The sequence below is a fragment of the Natator depressus genome, chromosome 7, assembly GCF_965152275.1.
Source record: "Natator depressus isolate rNatDep1 chromosome 7, rNatDep2.hap1, whole genome shotgun sequence".
NCBI lineage: Eukaryota > Metazoa > Chordata > Testudines > Cheloniidae > Natator > Natator depressus.
Genome location: NC_134240.1, coordinates 66447340 through 66470516, shown reverse-complemented (window position 1 = coordinate 66470516; position 23177 = coordinate 66447340). Strand labels below are relative to the sequence as shown.

Genomic DNA, 23177 nt, shown 5'->3' with positions numbered 1-23177 from the left:
TGAGGGGAGAATCAGGTCCACCAGGTAAGTATAGATAGCGACCCCCAACGGAGATTAGGACTCTTTGTGCAGGGCACTGTGCAAACACACAGTACAGACTGTGCCACCCCAAAAAGCTTCCAATGCAATTGGACAAGACAAAGGATAAGAGGGAAACTGAGGCAGAGAGTGTTGCAATGACTTTCCCAGGGTCACAGAGCAAGTCACTGGTAAAGTCAGGAACAGAATGCAAGTCTTCTGACTCCCAGTCCAGTGCCCTATCTACTAGACCCTTCATCAGTTGTGTAACAGGTCACTTTTGCCTCTGGTGTGGCTAAAGGAGATTGCAAAGTGTAGCTTGCACCTAATTTTCACTTGCATATCCAAAGCCACTGTCCTAGGATGTAGCGATAGCTTCAAATTATGCAGAGATCCATGTTTGAGTCTCCATTATTCAGCTATCCCTATGTGACTCCTTTATTATTTGAGCATCACATCAGATGGACAGAAATCATGAATATCTGAGGTTTTCAAAGATTAGTGAATTAATTTCACAAACTCACTAAATCTCAGCTTCTAGCATCTATTTATATAAAGGATTTTTTAATTCATTTTTTTGGCCCTCATTAAAAGTTTCTGATTGACAGCGCTGAAAAAAATATGGTCACAGAACAGGTCTGATTCTAGTTGCATATCAGTGTAAATTAGGAGTAACTGCACTGAATCAGTGAAGTTACAATAGTGTGAGAGGAGAACCATGCCTAATAAGTACAAGTGCAAATTCCTTACGTTACCCTGGCAAATGTGTCCTCCCCAAACATTGGGTGGGAACAACTGTCCATGCTGTGGTCCTGTCTGCACAACTTCCATGTTGCAAAACCCAGAGAAAAAGCTATTCTTTACGTTTTAAAGCCCCTATCAACCAGTTACTATTCTGTTGTGCCCCAGGGCATTAAAGAGAATGAATACTTGTTATCACTTTTCAGAGTAGCAGCCATGTTAGTCTGTATCCGTAAAAAGAAAAGGAGGACTTGTGGCGCCTTAGAGACTAACCAATTTATTTGAGCATAAGCTTTCGTGAGCTACAGCTCACTTCACCGGATGCATGCAGTGGAAAATCTCCCCACTGTATTTTCCACTGCATGCATCCGATGAAGTGAGCTGTAGCTCACGAAAGCTTATGCTCAAATAAATTGGTTAGTCTCTAAGGTGCCACAAGTACTCCTTTTCTTTTTGTTGTCACTTAATTTCTATGTAGACGATTATGAGTTTCCTGCTGTTTTGAAGCTTCAGAATGGCAAATTGGGCTTCCTTTAGTTTTGATTTGCTGGTTGAAGAAAGTGAAGATCCCTTGCAGGTGAAAGATAAAACTGGGTATTTTCTATTTATGAGGAAATAGTTAAATCACAGCAGTTTCCCCCGGATCTGAGCACTTCTTATTGTTTGACTTTAAAACTCAGGACACTGTGTTTATTGTCTCATCAAGCGGCCTGCAAATGAACATTTACATTTTTATTGGTGTTCTTTTCATTTCTCTGGTTTCAATATTGTCCCTTCAAATAGTTGTGGACACCAGAAATGTTCCTTTTTGTGGGTCACTCTTCAGCACTTTGCTTGGAAGCTCTAACCACTCCATGGCTGTGGTAGGGTATCACATAAGAAAGCAATCATTGTTTCGTGGCCAGGCTGGGAGGAGTGAACTGTGGTGAGCTCAGGTTTCAGAGTAACAGCCGTGTTAGTCTGTATTCGCAAAAAGAAAAGGAGTACTTGTGGCACCTTAGAGACTAACCAATTTATTTGAGCATAAGCTTTCGTGAGCTACAGCTCATTTCATCCGATGCATCTGTAGCTCACGAAAGCTTATGCTCAAATAAATTGGTTAGTCTCTAAGGTGCCACAAGTACTCCTTTTCTTTTTGTGGTGAGCTCAGTACTTTCTCCACCAATGGGATAACCTGATCCATCGTGCTATCTTTAGGCTTACAACCAAGAGGCCTCTGTATTAATGACCCATATATTGCTTTCACAAAGTATGCAGCCCTGTTCTTAATGAAAAGACTCTCTCCAAGTTCCTGCTGCTATTTTTAGCCTGCTGCTGTTCAGCTCACTCTTAGAAGAACCTTTAGTACAATACTATCTTTCTTTCTTTCTTTCTTTTTTTGCAGGCGCTGAGTAGCAGTCTGTATAAGAGCGCTTCTCCCTATGGCTCTCTTAACAACATAGTGGATGGGTTAAGCTCACTCACTGAGCATTTCTCTGACCTATCCCTCTCCTCGGAAGCCAGAAAACCCAGCAAGAGGCCACCTCCTAACTACCTATGTCACCTCTGTTTTAACAAGGGACACTACATCAAAGACTGTCCACAGGTAAGTGATGTGTGATGGTCTGTAAGAGTCTTCACCTCACCACTCATCTAATGAGACAATTTCCTGAACTTGACTCACTTTTTTTTTTCAGAGCAGCTTTGCAGAAATGTCTTGACAGTTTTACCAGGCCAGACCAAGGTTCTTTTCATCCACCTGTTATCATGGGGCCTGTTACCATGACATTTTACTTGTGTGTCGGCCCCACCTACCCATAGGTGCTGGAACTAGGGGTGTGGGGGATGTCGCCTCACCCCCTGGCTCGAAGTGGTTTCCATCATATACTGGGTTTGCAGTTTGATTTAATGACTCTCAGCACCCCTGCACCTACCCAAATGCGCCTACCTCCCCTAAAAAACACCTCACTCCAGGCAAGTGAGTGAGTAGATTTTGGCAATGGTAAAGGTTATTACTGTGTAATTTTCCATTTTGAAGATTATGCTAAATTCATTTTAAAGCTGCACATTTCTTAGTTATTTTGGATATAACATTTAATAAAAAATATAGCAAGTAATGGAAGTACCCAGCACTAAACACTGTAAGGAAGGAGAAAATGCTATATCAGATGAAAACCTTAAGACACTGTTGCAGGAACCCAAGCTCCAGGTATAGCTAGTGCAAAATGTTCCTTGCTTGATATAGAAGAGGTTTATGCTACTTGACTAGAGTTCTTGATGGTTCTTGGCTTAGCAGATTGCCTTTGTAATAGCAAAACTGGTAACATTATTTCCTTAAAGATGTGGGGTACCATAATGTGCACTAAAACCATATACTAATTTGCATTTCTCCTCTGAAGAGCCAAAACCCAGCGTGCCAGGTTTTCCCATCTTCTCAGGTTTCAGCTTGGCATTGCTAAGGTGCTCTGGTTCCCATAGAAGTAGAGACGGTTCAAACTTTCACAGCTCCAACAAGCAATGTACTTAGAGTCCCGAGGCAAAAAAAATGCTGATGGCGTTCCAAAAATACAGAAGTGCACGTTTAGTGGCATCCTCTAGATCAGTTTTCAACTCCGCTTCTTAACATGTAACCTTTGTTCTCTCAGTAAACTTGACTACAGTCCATGGCAGCTAGGGGTGTCAGACATATAAAAGCCAGAATTGCAGGCAGAAGGAATGTCTGCCTGCTAAGCAAGGTCCGCATGAAACTGAGTCTAAAGTCAGATGAGCTTTAACTGAGTGTGTTCCTGTTGCAGTTGGTCACAGAGGTGTGAACCAAAGAGGGGGTTATCTCCATGAAGTTTTAGCTGCATATCTCCTTCTGATTTTAAGGGAAGTTGTGGGACAAAAATGCCCCATGCAGCTCGGCAAACGCACTTCAAAATATTGTACATTGTATTGTTTCAGAATACACTGAATGGAGCGTTTTGTTCAGGAATGAGATAAAAATTATTTAGAAATGTGTTTTAATTTTTAATTGACTCAGTTTAGCATGTACTTGCAAAATACACAGAAATGATCGTGTGATAACATACATTGTTCAATACTAGGATAGAAATATACTATCTGTAACTGTACTGAATATACCCAGCAGTGGACTCCAATGCAATATTGTGTGAGATAACAGTGCAGCTCTGGGTATGTATGAGAGAAATGCAACAGGTTCCCTAACAATCAGTACATTTCGGGCAGTGGCTTGTGTAGATTGTCCCCAGCGAATGATCAGCAATATCTTGAATGGAGATTCAGGGTTAGTTAAGGAAAATAACTTAAAAAAAAAAAAAAAGAAAATCAGTTAATGCCAATTAAAGCACAGCACATGCAAAAGTTAAGGTTCCTACAGCAAGGTTAACTTGACTGTGTTGTACACTCTATCCAATTTTTGTATGCATGTTGGCCCAGATCCTCAAAGGTATTTAGGCATCTAACTCCCATTGAAATACTATTGAGGATCTGAGTTATTATGATTTAAGCAATAATATATTAAGCTATCCGTTGAACCAAAACAGGAATGGAGAATGCTACCTATAGTATGTGCTCTGTGGCTGAGTTGTAATATTATATAAACAAATATATCTATGTGCCTGTGTGTTTGTATATCAGTGTATACTTTCAGATCATATTTAGGGGAGGTGGTATGAAATTAGGTCAGTATTGTGTGTAATATCAAAAATAAACCCTGATTCAGGAAAGCACTTAAACACAAGCACTTTACTGGGACTCAAGCCTGCAGTTGAGTGCTTTGTTGAATAGTGATGTACTTAAACCTGTGCTTAAAGTTAAGCATGTACTTAAGTGCTTTGTAGAATCAGGGTCTTATTTTCAAATGCCTTGAATCTGGTATCGGATCCACATGGGCCCATATGGCACCCCACTGACTTCAGTGGGACTCAGTGCAAACTTACGGGTCCAACAGCATGGATCCAGTTGCAGGATCGGGGTCCATGTTATAAAACACCTTCATTTTACCAATCCCTCTAACTGTAACTGATTTTGGTTTTTAAAATGATTAATATACTGTGTAATAGCTGTAGGGTTTGGTGGTTAATTCCTCCCAGTGTCATCGAAAACAAAAGCTATTTTGAATATGGTACAATGGTTAAAAATATTACTCCGTATTTTAAAATATGTTTTAATTTGGACAGGGGGAAAGATAAAATAATCAGACTTGGACAATATGCAAACCAGTAAATCACATGGTATTTATATTCTTGTTCTTTCTTTTTTATATAATTGCCTAATAAGAAACAGATTTTGTCATGGAGTTTCTTCTACATAATAAAAAAATTACCTAACTTCAGGACTTTTTAATCCTCCCTTATTCTCCTTATTGCAAACATAACAACATACTGTTTGCTTTTCCTACTGCCATATGAGTTGACGTTATACCATTCTGACAGAAATATAAGTACTTATTTCAGATTACACCTTGAGAGATGACCCAGTCCAGAAGCATAAATCACAACAGGTAAAATCTGATTTTCTAGCACCTCAGATATCCAAAGCTTCTTTTCATTTGAAATTCCATCTCAATGCATTTGTATCAAACCTGAAATATGATTTTACAAAGGTTTTTGGGATCCCTAAAGACTGTTGTAAGATCATGGTTACTGTCACTTTTTTGGAGTATGTAGAAATAGGGTAATATACCTTTAAATAGTTTGTGAGCCATCTAGTGGTGCTCAATGTATTCTATGTTTTAGAAGCTCCCTGAAACCAGGAAGAGCAGTAGTATGTATGTAGCTAGTCACTGTAGGTTTGTGTACATTTAGTAAACCCAATTATTTGGGACCCAGCTGTTTCCGTGTGGTTTCGTCACATTGTAATTGTGCCAAGAGGACAACACTTTCAACTAATCACTTTTTCCCATCTGTTCCTAGACTTGCTCTGAACTAATTTTTTGACTCCAAGTAGCCAAAACAGCTAAACTTCCACTCCAGTCAGGCATCTACTATTCTTTCAAATGCAAAATTCTCACTGATTTCAACAGGACTTTCAATCATAGAATGACTACAGGATTGAGGCCAAAAGCATCACACCTCAATTTAATTTGGATCTCTGTAATTATATCTAACAATGGCAAACATTCAACATAATTAATTTAAAATGATAGGTAATGTGAGAACTTTTTTCTTTTTTCACAGATGGGCATATGCACACACATATTAATTTGTGTAGAAGCGTCTTGTCCTTGTTATCAAGGTCCTACACAATTCCACCCTAACCTAAATCTCAGATCTTGCCTCTGACCTCACCCTCTACATCTTCCCCAAGACAGGTAATATTCAGTCTTGGGCCAGTAACAGCTATCATATAGATAAAATGTCATGATTTTCTAGTCAGATATCTCTCAGCCCTGCAAGGCTAGAAGTGGGAGACAATACTCACTTTCCAACAGGAAAGATCCAGAAATATTGAAGCTGAAAATCAGTCTGGGGGGATGGGGATGTGTAGAAAATCTATTTTAGGTCATTTTTAGAAGGTTTTACTGCTTCCCAGGTGTTATAGTTGGAGTCTCAATTTTTTTTGAAAAATCTACAATATTTGTAAAATGGTATTCCTCCCCAGAGATATAGATGGCATATACAAAATACATGATGGCACGTTGTGATATAAATATCTTACTGGCATCCATTTGGGATAATCTGGGTAACTCACTCACTGCTTTACCACTCTGGACTTATACAGCTATCCCAAACTCAAGCCAATGAAACCGTAAAATCTCTTTACCACATCACACTATCATGTATTAACTGTACTAGTTTTACGTGTACTTTTAAACACACACACTCTCGCTCTCTCTCCCTCCATCCCCCTCCTCCCCCACCCCCCAACTTCCGGGAAGTCACAAAATGCTTGGGCTCCTGGACTGTTTTAATTCCTTGTTGGGAGAGGAATGAGTGGACGCAGATTCAGGATAGTCTTTCCTAGGCTATATTTATAATTTGCATAGTTCCCTTTATTGCTTTGAGCAAGGGTGGATTAACAGCAAAGGCAGTAACAAAGCTAACAGAGATACAGTTCAATCTCAGGGCTCCAGCAAAACAGGTCTGTGTTCAAAACTTCCAGCCAAACCCCTTCTCTGTCTGCTGCTTCTGCCAAGCACTGATTCCAGCTGCTCGGTCTCTGTGTCCCATCACTACCCAAATGCCTGCAAGACCTGTTGTAAGACTACATGCATGGCCTGTGAGGCAAACATCATCCCACGTTTATGGCCTCAGCCATGTGGTTCTGAATGCTGGCCAAAGAGTTCTTCTGACCCCTTAGTCGTTGCCAAGCTGTCTAGAACGGTCTTGTCAACAAAGAGGGAACCATTTGAACTCACTACGTTGGAAAGGAACTCTCATCATGGAGACACTATGTAAGACGCCCTGGAAAATATAGGTGGTGGTCTTAATTCCGCGCTCAGGTACTGTAAACACTGAATGCATTAATCCCACCCAAGGAGAGTTGAAAGGTACATAAACTTGTGTTTGAATATCTTCCACCACCTTGTTTATATTTTGTGAATATATATGTACGTATATGTAGATGATAGCTATATACATACAGAGGTGTATATATATATTTACATAAATATATATGTACCAGTATAGACACAGGCATAGTGAATAATGACACTTGCAAAGCATTTTGAGATCTATGGATGAAAATCACTATATCGGCATGATTCAAAGTCATTGCAACTAATAAGAGGAGTATTTCCATGGGCTTTGAATCAGACCCTATAAAAGCTATATACATATTCAGGTCAATGAGAGTGACACTCAGCATATCTGGACTGAAATGCCTAATTTCAGGCACTCAAGTTTAGACATTTTTTCCATATGGACTGACCCAGATATAGACCACATCAGTTATAAACTGAGCTTAATCCCACACTCTGTCCATTACTTAGTCCACAAGACCATGCTGCCTCATGCTATTGAGCTGTCTCTCCTTGTGATCAGAGATCAAGCTGGCTGCTCTGCAGCAGAGTTGGGTCAGGAGGCAGCCCTCTGGTTGGGAGCTTGTAGTGACCCTCGGACCATAAGTGGTAACCTGAGCGGTACTGCTCCCTACAACAGTCAACTGATCTGAAGCGTGCCCAAGATTCAAAGGATGTGTGGCTTTTGTTTTTTAACAGACATCAAAGGGCAGCCCTGGGTAGCTGTGATAGGGATGGTGAAGAATCTAATCTTTACAAAAAAGTGACAAGCTGTCAACCCCAGTGGTTGGCGTGTGTCAAGGCTCTTCATAAAAAGAAGAGAAACTTACTTTTGTTTTTAAGTGAAAGATGAGATCCTCCTTTACCTTTATGGTTCCCCAGAATCAGGTCAGGAAGTCAGAGACTGTGAGACCTTAAAACCAGCTCTAGGTCATGGAAACATCAGCTAATTTAAGGTTACAATCATCCACACATACCCTGAAGAAATCCTAAACAAATACATAGACTCAAAGAATCGCAAATTTTTTAAGGCCAGAGGGGACCATCATGATCACCTAGTTTGACCTTCTGCACATGGCAGGCCACAGAACCTCACCCACCCACTCCAGTAATAGACCCCTAACCTCTGGCCAAGTTACTGAAGTACATGATGACAATGCATTGGGGTATTTTTAGGAATGATCACAGAAGGATCTCCTTTTGACTTGGTGAATATATCTGTGGCTTACAAACAAATGCACACGTTCTTTCTGGCAAATCAGGGATTGCAGCCCTGGGACTGTTATTCAGTCAGAGGATTTGGGGATCAGATACATTATCCCCATGATTCTGCAAACCCTCAAATGCAGAGCAAGGGCTTTCAAAGCTAGCTGGCATAACTCCCCCATCTTCTTGGGTTGGAGACCATACGTATGGGCATTTGTTGTTACATATGTCTGGATTTCACAAGCTGCAGTCCCCAGAATTTGTGAATCTCTTAGGATCTGGATCATGCAAGTTCTAGTTAGAAACAAATGGCATTTGAACCACCAGCCCACGTAGTATTTTACTTACATTGGGTAAGTGGACATTCTGTGATATACATTCTACAGGAAGACAACAGACCAAATTCAACCTGGCTGTAACACTATTGACTTCTTTCAGACCAGGGATGATTCTGATCCAGTGCATCTCTATCCAGAAATGAGAGCGCTCTTCACCTGTACTGTATGGGAGTATATTAGCATTCTGGTAGAAATTAAAAAGGATTCTCCAGATCTGGTTCTCTCCTCCACACAAGTCTCTGCTATCAAACCTCTATCTTTCTGAGTCTTACATATGGAAAGTTGGGATATTTAAATGTCCTACATGTGTTTGTATATAATGTGAAACAAATATCTGGTTTGTAACAAAGAAATTAGCCCCCTTTTACATCATATAATATCTGAGAGAGGCAAGGTGGATGAGGTAATATATTTTATTGGACCAATTTAGTGATAGAAACAAATTTTTGAGTTTCACAGAGCACTTCTTCAGATCTGGAAAAGGTAAAAAAGAGCTCTGTGAAGCTCAAAAGCTTGTCTCTTCAACGAACAGCCATTGGTCCAATAAAAGATATTACCTCACCCACCTTTCATATCCAGGGACCAACATGGCTACAACAACACTGCAAACAACATATATGGTAAGAAAAAATAACATACACTTTTAATAAAGTGAATTAATTTGTTTTAGTTGTATATGTTATGGACCAGATTCCCAGCTTGTATAAATCAGTGTAGCTTCACTGAGTTAAACATAACGAAGACAATTCACATCCGCCGAGGATCTGGCCTTATATCTTTAAAATATACTGTAAGCAACCATTTACGTAAGACATTTTTTCCCACATACGTACGTCTCTGGAAGCAGAGATTAATTCTCAGTTTGTGATCTTGAAAACGCTTATGCACATGTTTAACTAAATACTGTGTTTACAATATCATATCCTAAGTTTGCACATTTTAATGCACTGAAACAATATGCAGTTTTCAACCTTAAATTTCATTATTGCATATTAACTCTGTTCCTCTTTCTATCTCAATCATACTGTTTTTGTTTTATGTGATTTGAAACTGGTTCGGGTTTTTTCACATGTATTTGTTTAAATTCTCTGCTTGAAAAAAGTAAATCTTAGTTGATTTGTTTTTTCTCATGGGCTGTTTAACTTTGCACTGTGGGTTTTAGAACTGTTTTCAGATTGTTACAAGTTTTGTTATGAAAACGTGCAGATGTCTTGTGTACAATAACTCAGTGCAGTGGTCTGTGATTTTGTAACATCCCTTTCAACACTGGAAACTTAAGCTGGTTGAGGGTCTGAGATATCGAAGAACACTCACTGATGTCTGCATTTTGAAATTCTGAATAACCTGTGTGTGTTGTGCCTTCAAATCATTTAGCAGCGCAGCACGTAACTCAGACTTCTGTATGCAAGCAGAGAAGGGCCTATCGTGGCCACATTTGATAGCACATTAGTCCAAACAGTCTGTGCTTTCATAGTAAGCTCACGGAGTTCCAGTTTGAAAATTCTATCTGTAGCAGGGTCCTTGAAATTTGGATTAAATGTTTGATATTGTTTTGAGAAAGGATAATGGATCCTAATCCAAGCACATGAGAGTGACTACACAAAGAGAGAGAAAATAAAGAAATCTCCAATCGACCCCTTTGATTTTTATTATGCCACTTTCCTGTGTAACATACTTTTTGATTCTGCGTATGGGTTCCAAAAAGTGCACCAAACCAGCCGAAAACAAACACTTCCTGATGTGCTGTCTCTCAGACAGCCACCTTACTTTTGCTCTGCTAGTGCTATGAACGTTCTTAGTTTGGGGAAATGGAATGTAAACAGATATTAGAAAGGGAAATGGTCTAAAAATAACATACGCTGCTATTTTAGAATTCTATTTTAGAATTCTACGACAGGTCGTTCTAGATCTTCCATTGTTGGTTATGGTGCCTTTTGACTGGAGCTTTAGCCTTACATGTTAGTCTGTTTTTATTATACCATACTAGATTAGAGCAAGAGGCTACTTCACAGGCCCATTGTCACTGCCCCAGGATTTCCTTGGGATTGGTACTGTGGCATCACCCTTCATGGAACTCCCATTCATGTCAGTGGAATAGTGAGTTCTGTAATCACAATTTCATTTCAAAGCCTGTTGCCCATTGACTGAGATCAAGTGGGATGGAGATAGGGTGACCATCCGTCCGTTTTTTAAAGGGACAGTCCCGTTTTTGGGTTTTTTTTCTTAGATAGGTGCCTGTTACTTCCCACCCCCGTCCCATTTTTTCACAGTTGCTTTCTGGTAACCCTAGATGGAGAGAAAAGGACAGTGTTAAACATAGGCCCTAATATATGCATCATATTTCAATTGATTAAGAGTGTCAGCATATGTTAATAAAATACTTGGTTACTATAAACATGCCAAATTAGATTTTAAAAAATCGTATACCACAGGCCTGATCCAAATCCCATTGAAGTCAATGGGAGGATTGCCACTGACCTCAGTGAGCTACAGAGCAAGCCACAGGTGCATATCCATTGCACAATTCCTAACACTGTTTACTAACAAAATGATATTTGCTCAGTGTGCAATAAATGTCTTAATAAACCTGAATTAAATACCCAGCTGGGAACTTAAATGTAAGCATTCCCTCTGAGAGGCACAGGGTTTTATTTGGTAGAACTGAGAAGTATCTGTTTTCTCACTCTCCCATAAGGTGACCTATAGACAAAGCAGGAGGAATATTAGGGCAAAACTATAGCTTTTATAAGTTCCTTATTAATGTTAATAAGAGAGAGGTCAATATGAGCAAGGTGGAATAGATCATGCCCTCCCACTGAAAAGCCTGTGGGATGGGGCTGGAAAGAAAAGCAACTCCTCCAAGCAGACTGTTGTTTCATGATGGGGAGAAGGGTTGGGGGGTATTGAATTCATTATCAGTATGAACTAATCTATTTCAAATTAATCACAGCAACATAAAACAAGCACCTTCTATGCAACACGGGCAGGATAAAACATAACACAACTAGCTGCCAGCACCAGAGGAAAAAAATTCCATGGGCTTTTCACCAAATAAGCAGAGGCTTTCTATGTATTTGTATGGACAGTGTGATGTATTTTGGGTTACTTTTATATTTAAATAACTACATTTTCATACCTCCGTACTGATAGTGTATTGACTCTTTTTCAAGATCTCCTCCTCTATCAGATCAAACTGCCACCAGAGCCGGATTACACCATGACCGTGCCTTTATATATAATAATTAATTACAGTGCAATATTGCAAAAACATAAAAGAGCAGCAAAACCCCATATGCATTATAGCAAAAATGCATATACAGTAAAACCTGCAAAAAAGTGGGTTGAAATTTTTGAGACAAAATATTTTTCCATTGGAAAATGTAGTTTCATTGACATCAACATTTTAAATGTCAATGAAATTTTCCAACAGGAATTTTCCATGGGAAAATGATGACTTCAGCAACATTTTTCAATTTTCCAATTGTGATAGCAAAATGAAAAGTTTTTGTTTTAAATTGACGTTTTTTGGGGAGGGGGAGGAATAACACTTTTCATTTGAAAACAAAGTATCATTTTGACATGACAAATTGTTTTGTTTCAATCGAAAATGGCAACATTTTTGTTTTGATGGTTCAGATTAGAAACTTTCTGGAATTTTTCGTTCCATGAAATTTATCAGTATTTTGACACTCTTCTGATTCGGAATGGAAACTAATTTCAGCATTTCTTATTGGATGAAAATTCCAGTTCTACCCACAAATAAAGAACCCCAATGAGGCTTGGGCTTGGTTCAGATTAGCGTCCTACAGCCTGGCTGTTTAAAAGGCAGGGTTGCCTTTTTAGGGGTGCCAGGTTTGTTCTCTCCCCCCTTTTCAGACTCACCACCCTTCCCAGCATCTTCCTTCTCTCTTCCTCTTCCGTAGTCACTCCCTGTACTGTGCCCTCTGTTTCCTCACTTCACCAGCTATAGTGTCTCTCCCCTTTCTTCCCTCTACCCGAGAATCTCCCATCTGCATGGTCCTTCTTTCCCTATTGAGTGACATCACCAGGATTTCAAACCCCCCACCCCCCCACCCCGTGCCTCCTTATCTCTTCCCCTGCAGGCTGGAGCTGCTGCCAAAGCTGAGGGGATGGGGGCGGAATGGACTGGCGCCTTCTCTGCTTCCCTCCTCCTAATGCATAGAGCAGGGAGCTGGGAAACGGGTAGGGAGAGAACAACAAGGAAGCAGCAGAGGAGGCAACACCCCTCTACTTGTCAGCCGTGGAACCAGCAGCTTCTAGTGGCTAGAGCTGACAGCTATTGCCCAAACCTTTTGCTTCCTTTCTGATTTGCCCAGGACAGTCTGGGAGATTCTGGGGACAGAGACAAAACCCAAACATTCCTCTCTTTCCAGTTATCATCCCATCCCAGTGGGAGTAGACAGCAAAATAAATGAGTCAGTCATACCCCTCCCTCCTGTTGCCCTATCCTCCCTAAGCAATTCAGACTTTAAAGGTAATTCAATCAACCACTTACCTCCCTCCTGATGTCCAATCTATTCAACTAGATTTTGAAATCAGAGGTAGACAGACACTCATCCACCACTCTCCTGATGTTCTGCCACTCTACCTGCATTGTGCCATTGGGAGCCACGGACAATCATTCCCGTCTTGTTTGTCTGGAGCTGCACCACCCCGTCTGGATTATGCCATTAGAGATAAAAGGAGCCACATATCTTTGGATAACCACCACTTTAGCTGTAGCTGTAAAATCCCTGTTAACGATGGACATCAAGCGCTAGTACATTAAGTACGAGCTGCATCACGTAATATACGCCATCAATGAAGTATTCCAGGCGATGCTGTCTGGAGTAGAGGTATTACCTGTGCAGTGCGTGTTTGCTTACATGCCAGTCAGCCTTCTTGTAGTTCCAGAGGGAGACTCAGGGATTAAAAGATTTTGTTTTAGAGATCATTGTGCATATTAGAAAATAAAGTGTTGGCTCTTGGCTGTGGCACTTCAAGGGCTTGTTTAACGTTCATAGTTTATCATCTTAAAAAGTCACTGTACATACAAAAAAAAAAAAAACCTGGTCATTAGTCCTTGGAACAAGTTTGATTTGGCTGCAGTTTGCTTCTTGCACTGTGAAAGTCACACTTTATAACTTTAAATTAATAGTGTTCCAGAGCAAAGAACTGATTGAAGGTTCTTGGTGCAGCAGCACCACTCAGTGCATACCTTTGAAAAGGACAGTGCCTCTGTACACTTGCTGAAATACATCCTTGAAGACCTGTCAGCCCAGCCATGCTAATCTTCTTGTAAATCCAAGGGCAATAATTTCATGAGAGCAGCTCCTTTGCTTGCTCTGACTGATTTTCAACAGAGGCCATTCTTAGTGCTCTGATCTTTCTTACTAAAATATTTGACACCCTCTTAATAGTATTAAAGAGTCACTTGTGCCATATTTTTGCTTATGGAGGGTCATTGTGCATAGAGAAGACGGAGTTCTATTTTGTACATAACACAGGGATTCATCCGCTTTGTTTTGTATGAAAAATACAATGCATCTTCCCCAAACTTACAGCACTTACTCTTTGAGTACAGAATGAATTCTGTGCAAATTGACCACTCTGTTAATTGGTTTGAGCTAATTAATGATCTGTCTTCCATCCAAGGATCTCACAAGAATTAATTAATTAATGTAACTTCACAGCACTCCTATGGACGAGAGATGTATGGTTATCCTTATTTTACAGATAGGTAAACTGAGGCACAGAACGGTTTAGTGATTTGTCTACTCACGAAATGAAAGAGCTTGGAATAGAATACTGATTCCAGTCCTGTGCTTTAACTACTGGACTATGTTTCCTGTTTGCATATTTAGTGAATGAAACTTTGGCAACAGGTCTGTCTGTATCTTCAAATTCCAGAAAGCAATGCTTAATATTCTCATAAACATCCTTTCCTGGATCCCTAGTAGCAAAAGTACACTAAGCAAAGCTACTAATCAAGCTTAAATTATAATCATACTGAGAAGTTATATAATCTTTTCATTAGCCTTTAATACTAGGTACTGGAATCAAAACTGATGTATTGTTAATGAAATATTGTAGTTTAAAAAGCTATTACCAAGGTTCATAGGTCCAAAACTGGGCCTATCTTTTCTTTCCAGATCTAGTATTTCCTTCTATACTTCTCCCCCGCCCTTCCAGAAGAGAGAAGCTACAGTGTTCTTTTGGTAATTAAAGAAAAGAAGGAAAGAATTTTATACTAGACACTAATCAATGCCAGTTTAATAGCTAACACACCAGAAACTTGGGATGGACTACCGATTAAAATGTTAGGGAGTTTTACCATCGTTATTGAACATTCTGGGGGTAACTCTTTCTTGATTCATGAATCAATTCTTAAGCTATGGTTCTTGATTTTCTATTAAACTGTTACGCACATTTGTTTCTACTCACTTTCTGACTAGCGAAATCTGAATAAGAGTTTGGAAAATTCTGCTGAGATCTTCATCTCCATTAAACAGAATTCAGTAGAAGATAGACTTTTTTAAAAAACACATTACAGGTTATAGACTTGGACCTTTGGATCTCAGCTGGGTTCAGAGCGGAATCAGAATTTTCCCCAGGTTCAGGGGCTTCAGATGCAAAGCATCAGTTTGAAGCTCACTGTTAATTTTAACCCATGTTGCAGGTGTCCCTACAAAGAAATCGATGAAACTCAGCAATGGCCCAGCCAGTCAATATTGCCACTTTAGCATGTGTATCTACCCACTTATGCAACAGTTCAAATGGTGCAATGTCAGGCAGCAAAGTAAGAGGCCCAAACTCAAGCCGCGATTCAGTCTTTCACCCTCACAAATATTTGTAGCATGGGTTTCTAATCCTGCCACAGCACAGGGAGATGGACTACACAACCTCAAGGTCCTTTCCAGCCCTACATTTCTATGATTCTGTGATCTGCTCAGTCTGCTTTGCATGGGTAGGTGACGGTTGAAATGGTCATATAAAAGTCATATACATATTCCTGTCCCATGCAATCACTACATGGGTTGGGAAGATCGGTGAAACAGTCAGGCTGATTCTTGGTAATCACATACATCGATGCAAAGTGGGCATAAAAATGCAACCATTTTGATTCGGTAGCATTTTACTCTCACTTTGCACTGTTGCAAATGACTACACAAGGCACATGACAATGGAGAATCAGGCCCGGTATTTTTCACTTTGTCTTACTACATGTTACATAGCATTGCTGTGTAATAGCTTCTTCATTTCAGCCCGGAGGTGGTCACATGGATGTGACAAGTGAAGTGTTCTCTGTGTGTATGTATGTAAAATAGCATGTCATGAGTTTTTAAAAATTGGCTTTTTGGAATCTGTGATTGAAAGGTTCTGTCTATTTTTTGTTAGCATTATTATTGATACGCCTGGCCTTGATATGATGGACTGTAGTGGTTTCCTCTGCTCCCATGGGTACAACTGCCATGGATGAATGCACACTATGCTGAGGTGCAGATCTTTGGGAAATGCTTCCTTCTGAAATGCATAGTGTAAAGAGTTGTTAGGCCTGAACCCCACACTGAGCTTTTCTCCAATATCTATCATTTGACCTGGTTTCTTTGGTGGGGCTTTTTGATTTGGGGTTTTGGTTCCTTATTCTAGACCTGTTTCACCTTTTAAATCTGGAGTGAAGTTTTTGTTCTTTCCTCTTTCTCAGTGTGCTTCAGCTTGTGGCTCAGTCAGAAGCACACCCAAATCTCCCCCCCACAGGCTGACACGTGTCTTTAGAAAATGGATCTCTCTTGAGAAATGTCATAGTCAAAGGTGATGTGTTTGTTTGGGGGGGAGGGACAGATGAATGTTGTACATCTGCAAGCATCAAAGTGGTTGACTAATTAACAAAAGATAAGATATAACAAAAGACAAGAAGGATTGCACAGAGGGAATGTTTGCATAGCATCACATATAGGCCTGACACAAAGCCCCTGTTTATATTGACATTTCTGTTATTCAGTAACTAGAAGGTTATGGTGATTAGCAATACTGTGACTAAAACAGCCACTCATGCTGCTGCCCATGACACTTTTAATTGCACAAATCCACCCTATTTATGATACCCATTGGTATCATTAACATCCAACTCCGAGGCAGCAAGCTATAGCCCTAGTTTGGCGGATTAGTTCCTTTCATACTGTATTGAATCCATTTCTGTAGGAGACGGGAGTTTGTAGCTTCAGACTTGAAAGGTGCTGCTATTAATGTGAAACTGTGGCAAAGGCTTTTTAACAGTGACGATAATAAATAAATAATGTAATCTGCTTTGGAGCAATCTGGGGGACTGTATCCAAAACGGGCATAAATGGGAGCAGCTATGAGGACGATTAGCAGGACCTGCATCACTTTATGGCTGGGCTGAATTTGGCCCATACTTTTATGGCTGTGTTTGCTGACTGGGTGGGGGTAAGGAGGGGATAAGGCAGTTTCTTCAGTGCTAAAAGACTTAATTCTCATCTGCTCTGGTCTGAGCTCCCATTCCTGATTCAGCACGCATGAGACTGCTAATGAAATCCAGATGTCAGACAAAAAACCCAATAAGCTCTCCCACCCATCTGGTGGCTCAGGTTTCTTGGAGATTGAGGCATGGGGCGGGGGGGGGGAGGAGAGATTCAGGAGAGATTCCTAGAACAGCTGAAACTTTAGATTCCAGTATTCAAATAGTTTTCAAGGAGAAGGAGCAGCTGGGGGAGGGGGCGGAGATAGGCTGACAGCAAATCAAGATTTCCCCACAAGGCAGGGGGACAGGAAACAGAAGGGGGATGGTCTTAGTTCATGTTATGAACCCTAACAGGCACACAGTGCCCACTCCTTTTTGTTACTTAGTTTCTCTTGGGAAAGGGAAGTTTGGAAGTGTTGTAGCTTGTTAGTTGCCAGAGTCCTGGAAAATTATAGTGAGCATCACAGATGGCAATTTTGAGTCAGAAATAAAGGCGCAACATGAAGTAAACTAGTCCAACTATAAAACTGGCAGCATGGCTCTTTTCTTCCTTCATTTTGCTGGATGTGGGCCTGGATGCACAAACATGCTTTATACTCTACTATATTTCATTCCTGGAATGTTTGAAACTGTCACATCTTAAGCACAGCTGTGAGAAAAGTCCAGAAAATGTTGTACCAAAACTTTGGTAATGAAGTGAGGGGAAAGAATGGGGGAATTTTCTTCCATTTTGGGGAAGGAGGGGAAGAATGAAGAAAAATACATTTTACTTTAGTCTGGTGTGAGGCCACCACTTAACACAAAGGAAGTGGGAGAAGACACCTTTTAGGAGGGGGCAGCAACTTCACACAGACAGTAGGTGGGTAATTAAAACAGAAAGCTTTGCTTTTGACTTTGTGCTGACGTTGGGATGGATTTCCAAACAGGTTCCAACAGAACTTCAAGATGCAGATCTTCATAGGTATACCTCCGGCACATGGGGCCTGATTCTTTATTTCAGTGGAGCTCTACTCGCTGCAGAAACATGCCAAAAGTTACTTTATGCTGCCTTTAGAGTCCCTGTACTCTGGAGCTAGTGAGAGGCTGATTCATATCCTGATGCAATTGAAAGATGTCTCAGGGCTGCTTGGACTTCAGCCTGGCTTCCCAAAGCCACCATTCTGATAGCTGAGAATAGCCAGAGTGCAGCAGAGCTCTGACCAACCCGATGGCCTCTTACTGGGTGAGATTGGGAGAGAGGTTGGCAGAGTTATTCCAGGTCTTTCCTGGCTGGAGAATCCTCCTCTACAAGGACATTTCCCAGAAAGCCGGGTAAGCCAGCCTTATGGTGCCTTTGCTTCAGGAGGAGAATTGTATATATAGCGTCGTATTTTTTTGTGGGGTGTATTTTTTTTAGTGTGAGAAAAGGCGGGTCAAAGAAATGCCCTTTGCACATGGCGTGGAAAATGTTGATGTTCATGACAGTCCACAGTTCATTCCCCAGTCTTGACCAGCCCCCAGCTAAACTTAGTCTCCTATACCAATGAGCTTTACCCTGCTGGTAGAAAGTTCCATTGTGCCTGAGGAGCAGAGTTGTTGACCACTGTGCGCTCCCCTTTAGCTGTGTTAGGCCCAGGGCCTTGAAGCTAAGGACCAAGACTTTGAACTTGATTCTGTGGGAAGCCAGTGTAAAGATCAGAGGCCAGGTCTGATGTGTTCATGGTAGACCATGTTGCTGAGGAGATGCACCGCAGCATTCTGTAGTAGCTGGAGTTTCTGAGGGCTGATGGCTTCCTGCCCAGGTATATTACATTGCTGCAGTTCAGAGAGAACATAACAGTGTATAAGGCCAGGTCACCGACTGCAGGGATGGGACAGAGTCTCTTACCCCATTAGAGGTGGTAGAAAGTGTTACTTGTGAATGCTGCTAGATGAGAGCTTAGGGTTGGGGAGAAATCCAGGAGCACTTTCAAAACTATGGACTTGAATTGACCAATGGTGGGGGGTGTACCTTCAATCAAAGGAGACTGCACTGGGGCTGCAGTCTCTTCAAAGCGCCTTTCTCTGCCCACCAGCATCATCTCTGACTTGCTTGGGTTTAGCTTCAATCAGCCGTTCTTCATCTGAGCTGGTAGTTTATGGTGAAGAAGAGGTAGATTTGGGTCTCATCTGCATATTGGTGGCACTTGAGTCCATGTTGTCTGACCGGTCTGTCTAGTGGTTTCATGCCAATGTTAAATCCTTCAGGGACTCTGCAAGTGATGGGGCTAGTGGCGGAGGTGTGATTTCCTGTCATTACTTGTTGGGTGTATGACTCGGACCATTTCAGTACGTTCCCTTGGAACACTGCCACCTCTCTCAGGAGGAACAGCAGTATCTCATGAGTATCTCTCTCACAAGCACTTCTTGGGTGTCTTCTCCCTCTGCTCCCAAACCTCCTCCCACGTACACCCCGTATACGTTTGGTTGTTGTGTAGGTTCAAGATCAGAAGCTGGTGGAGATAAGAGTGAGAGAAGTGTGAGGAATGAGGGGAGACAGAGATGCTGAGAGAAAGCTGCTGCTGACCAATGGCTCGGCACTAGTGTTAATTCTGTGTGTGCCTGAAGCCAGAAGATGCAGACAGGTCTGTGTGTAACATTCATTCCCCTGCCCTACACAGCTACTTTTAGAGCAGTAGTTCGAGTGCACAAGCTTAAGTCCATTGACTGGGGCTGGGAAGCTCACTCCCGTGGGCTCAAAAATGCTCTTTAGACATACCCTAAATGTACTGCAAAGCAGGAAAAAAAACATGACTCACATTACCAGATAGATGGCAACTCTTTCTCCTGGAACAGGGTAGGGCCTGGGGGAGACGGTCTCCAGGTCAAGCCAAGGGGCTGGCAGAATTCAGCCTCTTTATATAGCTGATATGGGAACTTTACTCAAGGCATCTAGTGAATCTTAGATCTTCTGGGAGATGCTCCTGACATGTTGGATATAACCTGAGGAAATACACAACTGACCTTGGGTAAAGTTATTACCCAAGGGGAAGTTTGGCTACCACAAATTTCACTTTCCCTGTCTCCCATGTGGATTAAAAAATGCCACGACCACTCAGTTTTAACTTTTAAGTCATAACAGCTGCACTGGGGTTTGCATTTTAACAGCCTTCCTGTCTATTCGACTCCTGCCAGAAAAAAGTGCTTATGCTGCAGTTTTCACATTGCAGGCACCCAGTTTTCGACTAGTTCTTCATTTTAAATGGAATCGCAGGGTTAGGATTTCTGAAGTCTACTCCTCCATCACATCTGCTTCTCCTCCCTTTCGTCTGCCTTCTACTGGTGTTACCTCAGAACCTTCCCCACTGCCGGAGTTTTCACAAAGCTGTCTCTGTTCAGCCTTGACGTGGTAGACTGACAGATCTCACAGCTGTTTCACGGGATAGTGTATATAGGGACAGTTTTATTTTAGTCAATGAAGGTGCATCTGTTTACACCACCTGAGGATCTTGCCCACAATAACTATTTGCATTACAAATAGAAAGAAAGTTCCAGGTGACTCCTTCACTGAATGGGAGTCCTTAGCTAGCATGATGTTTTGCCTTTATTTTTTATTGTGGTTTAGCCATTACCCAGCTTCACCACTGCACAGAGGGCTATGTCCTAGTGGTGCTGTATGTATATCGTTTGTGAAGTGCTTTGAGATTACATTTATACAGAGCTTTCCACATGCAAAGTATGAATACTACTTCTATGAATCAAGCCTTCTACAAAATTGTGCAACTAATATGTTAATTTTATATCAGTTAAAAATGGCTACTTAAAATCAAATCTATTTTATTTTTTGGGTGGGGCAAAAAAGCCTTACTTTGTCTTGTGCATTCTGACCCATTGCTACATGAAGCATAGCCATGGCAACACCGTTGTGGCTGACACCAGGGATCAAAACGGGGGGACCTCCACAGCTACAAAAGCATAAGTTGCTACAGCTTGAGCTAAAGAGCCAGACTCCTAACCTGAGAGCTGGAACTGACTCCTATTTTCTGTTGATGTGACCCAGAGAAGGATGTCTACCGCATACTGAGTGCATTACAGGAGCAGGGTCAGTGATTGATGCTCTATCCCTTTTCAGACATTTCCCCACCCATTCTATTTGTGATTTATATTTTACTTAAGCAGAGGTGGCAGGCTCAGTGTGAATTAATTGAGAGTGTTTTCTCTAGCCAGTAGTCTGCTAACAGGACTGGTTTGTGCCTTACTGTGGCTGCTGCTCAGTATCATCTTTCCATAGGAAGCTAATGATCCAAGCAGCGGACCAAATTCGGTGATGAACCCTGGTCTCGTGCTGAAATTCGGTGATGAACCTGAGGCATGCTGCACATATGCCAAATAGTAGTGAAATAAAGAAAAAATGTTGCCTCAACGCTAAAATGTTCTGAACCGTGTTAAATTTCTGCTTTAGGATTTGCTAGCCCCCCCAAAATCTTCTTTGGGGAGCAAGAAAGGCATCCATTACATCCAGTTCTGGTCTGTGTATGAATCAGGGAACGGTTAATATTTGGCGCTGAACAAATCATCATTGACAAAACTTAAAATTGCCTGTTACAGGATCTTTTAAAGATGCAGTATCTTAAAGTTACGATGAGAAAGGTTCAAAGGTGTTCTGGCTCTTTTCTTTTCAAAAGTTATGAATGTTAAGTTGTGATTTACAGTAACATCAGTAAACCTCTTTGCACTCCATTATTTAAAATGCTGATAACCTGCCCTTGGTGATAGGACTCCGGCTTATATAAGCTGCTAGTAACAATATACCCCCGCAAGGTTTAACCAGGAGAGTCAGTGAAAAAATGTATTTTCCACAGAAGAGTTTGAATGAGACATTGTAAATCACTACTTAACATTCACACCTTTTGAAAAGAGCCAGAACACCTTTGAACCTTTCTCATCATAACTTTAAGATACTGCATCTTTAAAAAATCCTGCAACAGGCAATTTTAGGATTTGTCAATGATGATGTAATGCTCGTAACTTGATAGTCCAAGGAAGAGTGTTGGTGGGTTGAGTTTCTCTGGAATTAGAATTCTCTCTTCCCCACACACACCCGTCTTGCTAATGCAGTTTCAATCAAGTTGAGTAGACTTAGGGGGAAATCCTGGCCCCTCTGAAGTCAAAGGCAAAGCTCCCATTAACTTCGATGGAGCCAGGATTTCCTAGGGCCTGATCCTGCAAACACTTACACACCTGAGTAACTTCAATCACATGAGTAGCCTCAATGAACTAAATGTCAACACACACTGGTGTTATTTTTCTAACTTGCCTCTGGTCTCTAAAATATTCCTTTCAACTTTGTATCTTAATGAATGGTAGTTTAAAGGGAGTCAAAAGTTCTGAGGAGTGGGCATCGGGGAGTGGTTACAGTAATTGTATTTTGAGTGTTGCTTTTCTTTTCCATCCTCCTTTTGGTTACAAAGTGCTATTTGACTTCTCTCCCTTCTCATTTCTCCTCCCACTTCCCAACTTCTCTTTTAACTAACACTGTTCTACCATACAGAAAAATGCCAAGAGAAAGAGTAAAGAAGAAATCTCAGAAAGAGCCCACCTGGAGCTCAACTGCAAGGAAGAAGTATAACTCAATTCAGTGCTTGGCATGAACCATTACAAACTGGGCATCTCCTCCCAGCATGAATCTGGATGCGTGCTGCGTGGAAGCCTTTTCATTCCTGGAGTTTTTTCTCACCCCTCATTCAAGTCAGCTCTTCAATCTCAAGTTGCTAGCCCAGTCCAGCTGAAGAACATTATGCAATCTTAGAGCCTCTTTGTGGCTTATATAGATCTGGTTCTCTCGGTGTGGTTAAGCCTGAAGCCTCTACAGGGATTCCTCTCACAATTTCTCCTTCCTGGAGGACTGCCTCTTTGTGCCCAAAATAGTCATGGACTCTGGAGTCATGACTTCAGCTACTGTGTGTGGGATTACAATTCCCTGTGGTGT

The 23177-nt window shown here is 41.2% G+C and overlaps 1 protein-coding gene across 1 annotated transcript in view; it reads left to right on the top strand.

Annotated features, from left to right (window-relative positions):
• ZCCHC24 (zinc finger CCHC-type containing 24) overlaps positions 1-23177 on the top strand; it is a 153028-nt gene that overhangs the window by 22869 nt on the left and 106982 nt on the right. The window contains exon 2 of the mRNA XM_074958678.1: positions 2144-2344. Within this exon, the coding sequence (XP_074814779.1) occupies positions 2144-2344 (201 nt within the window). The remainder of the gene's footprint in view (positions 1-2143; positions 2345-23177) is intronic.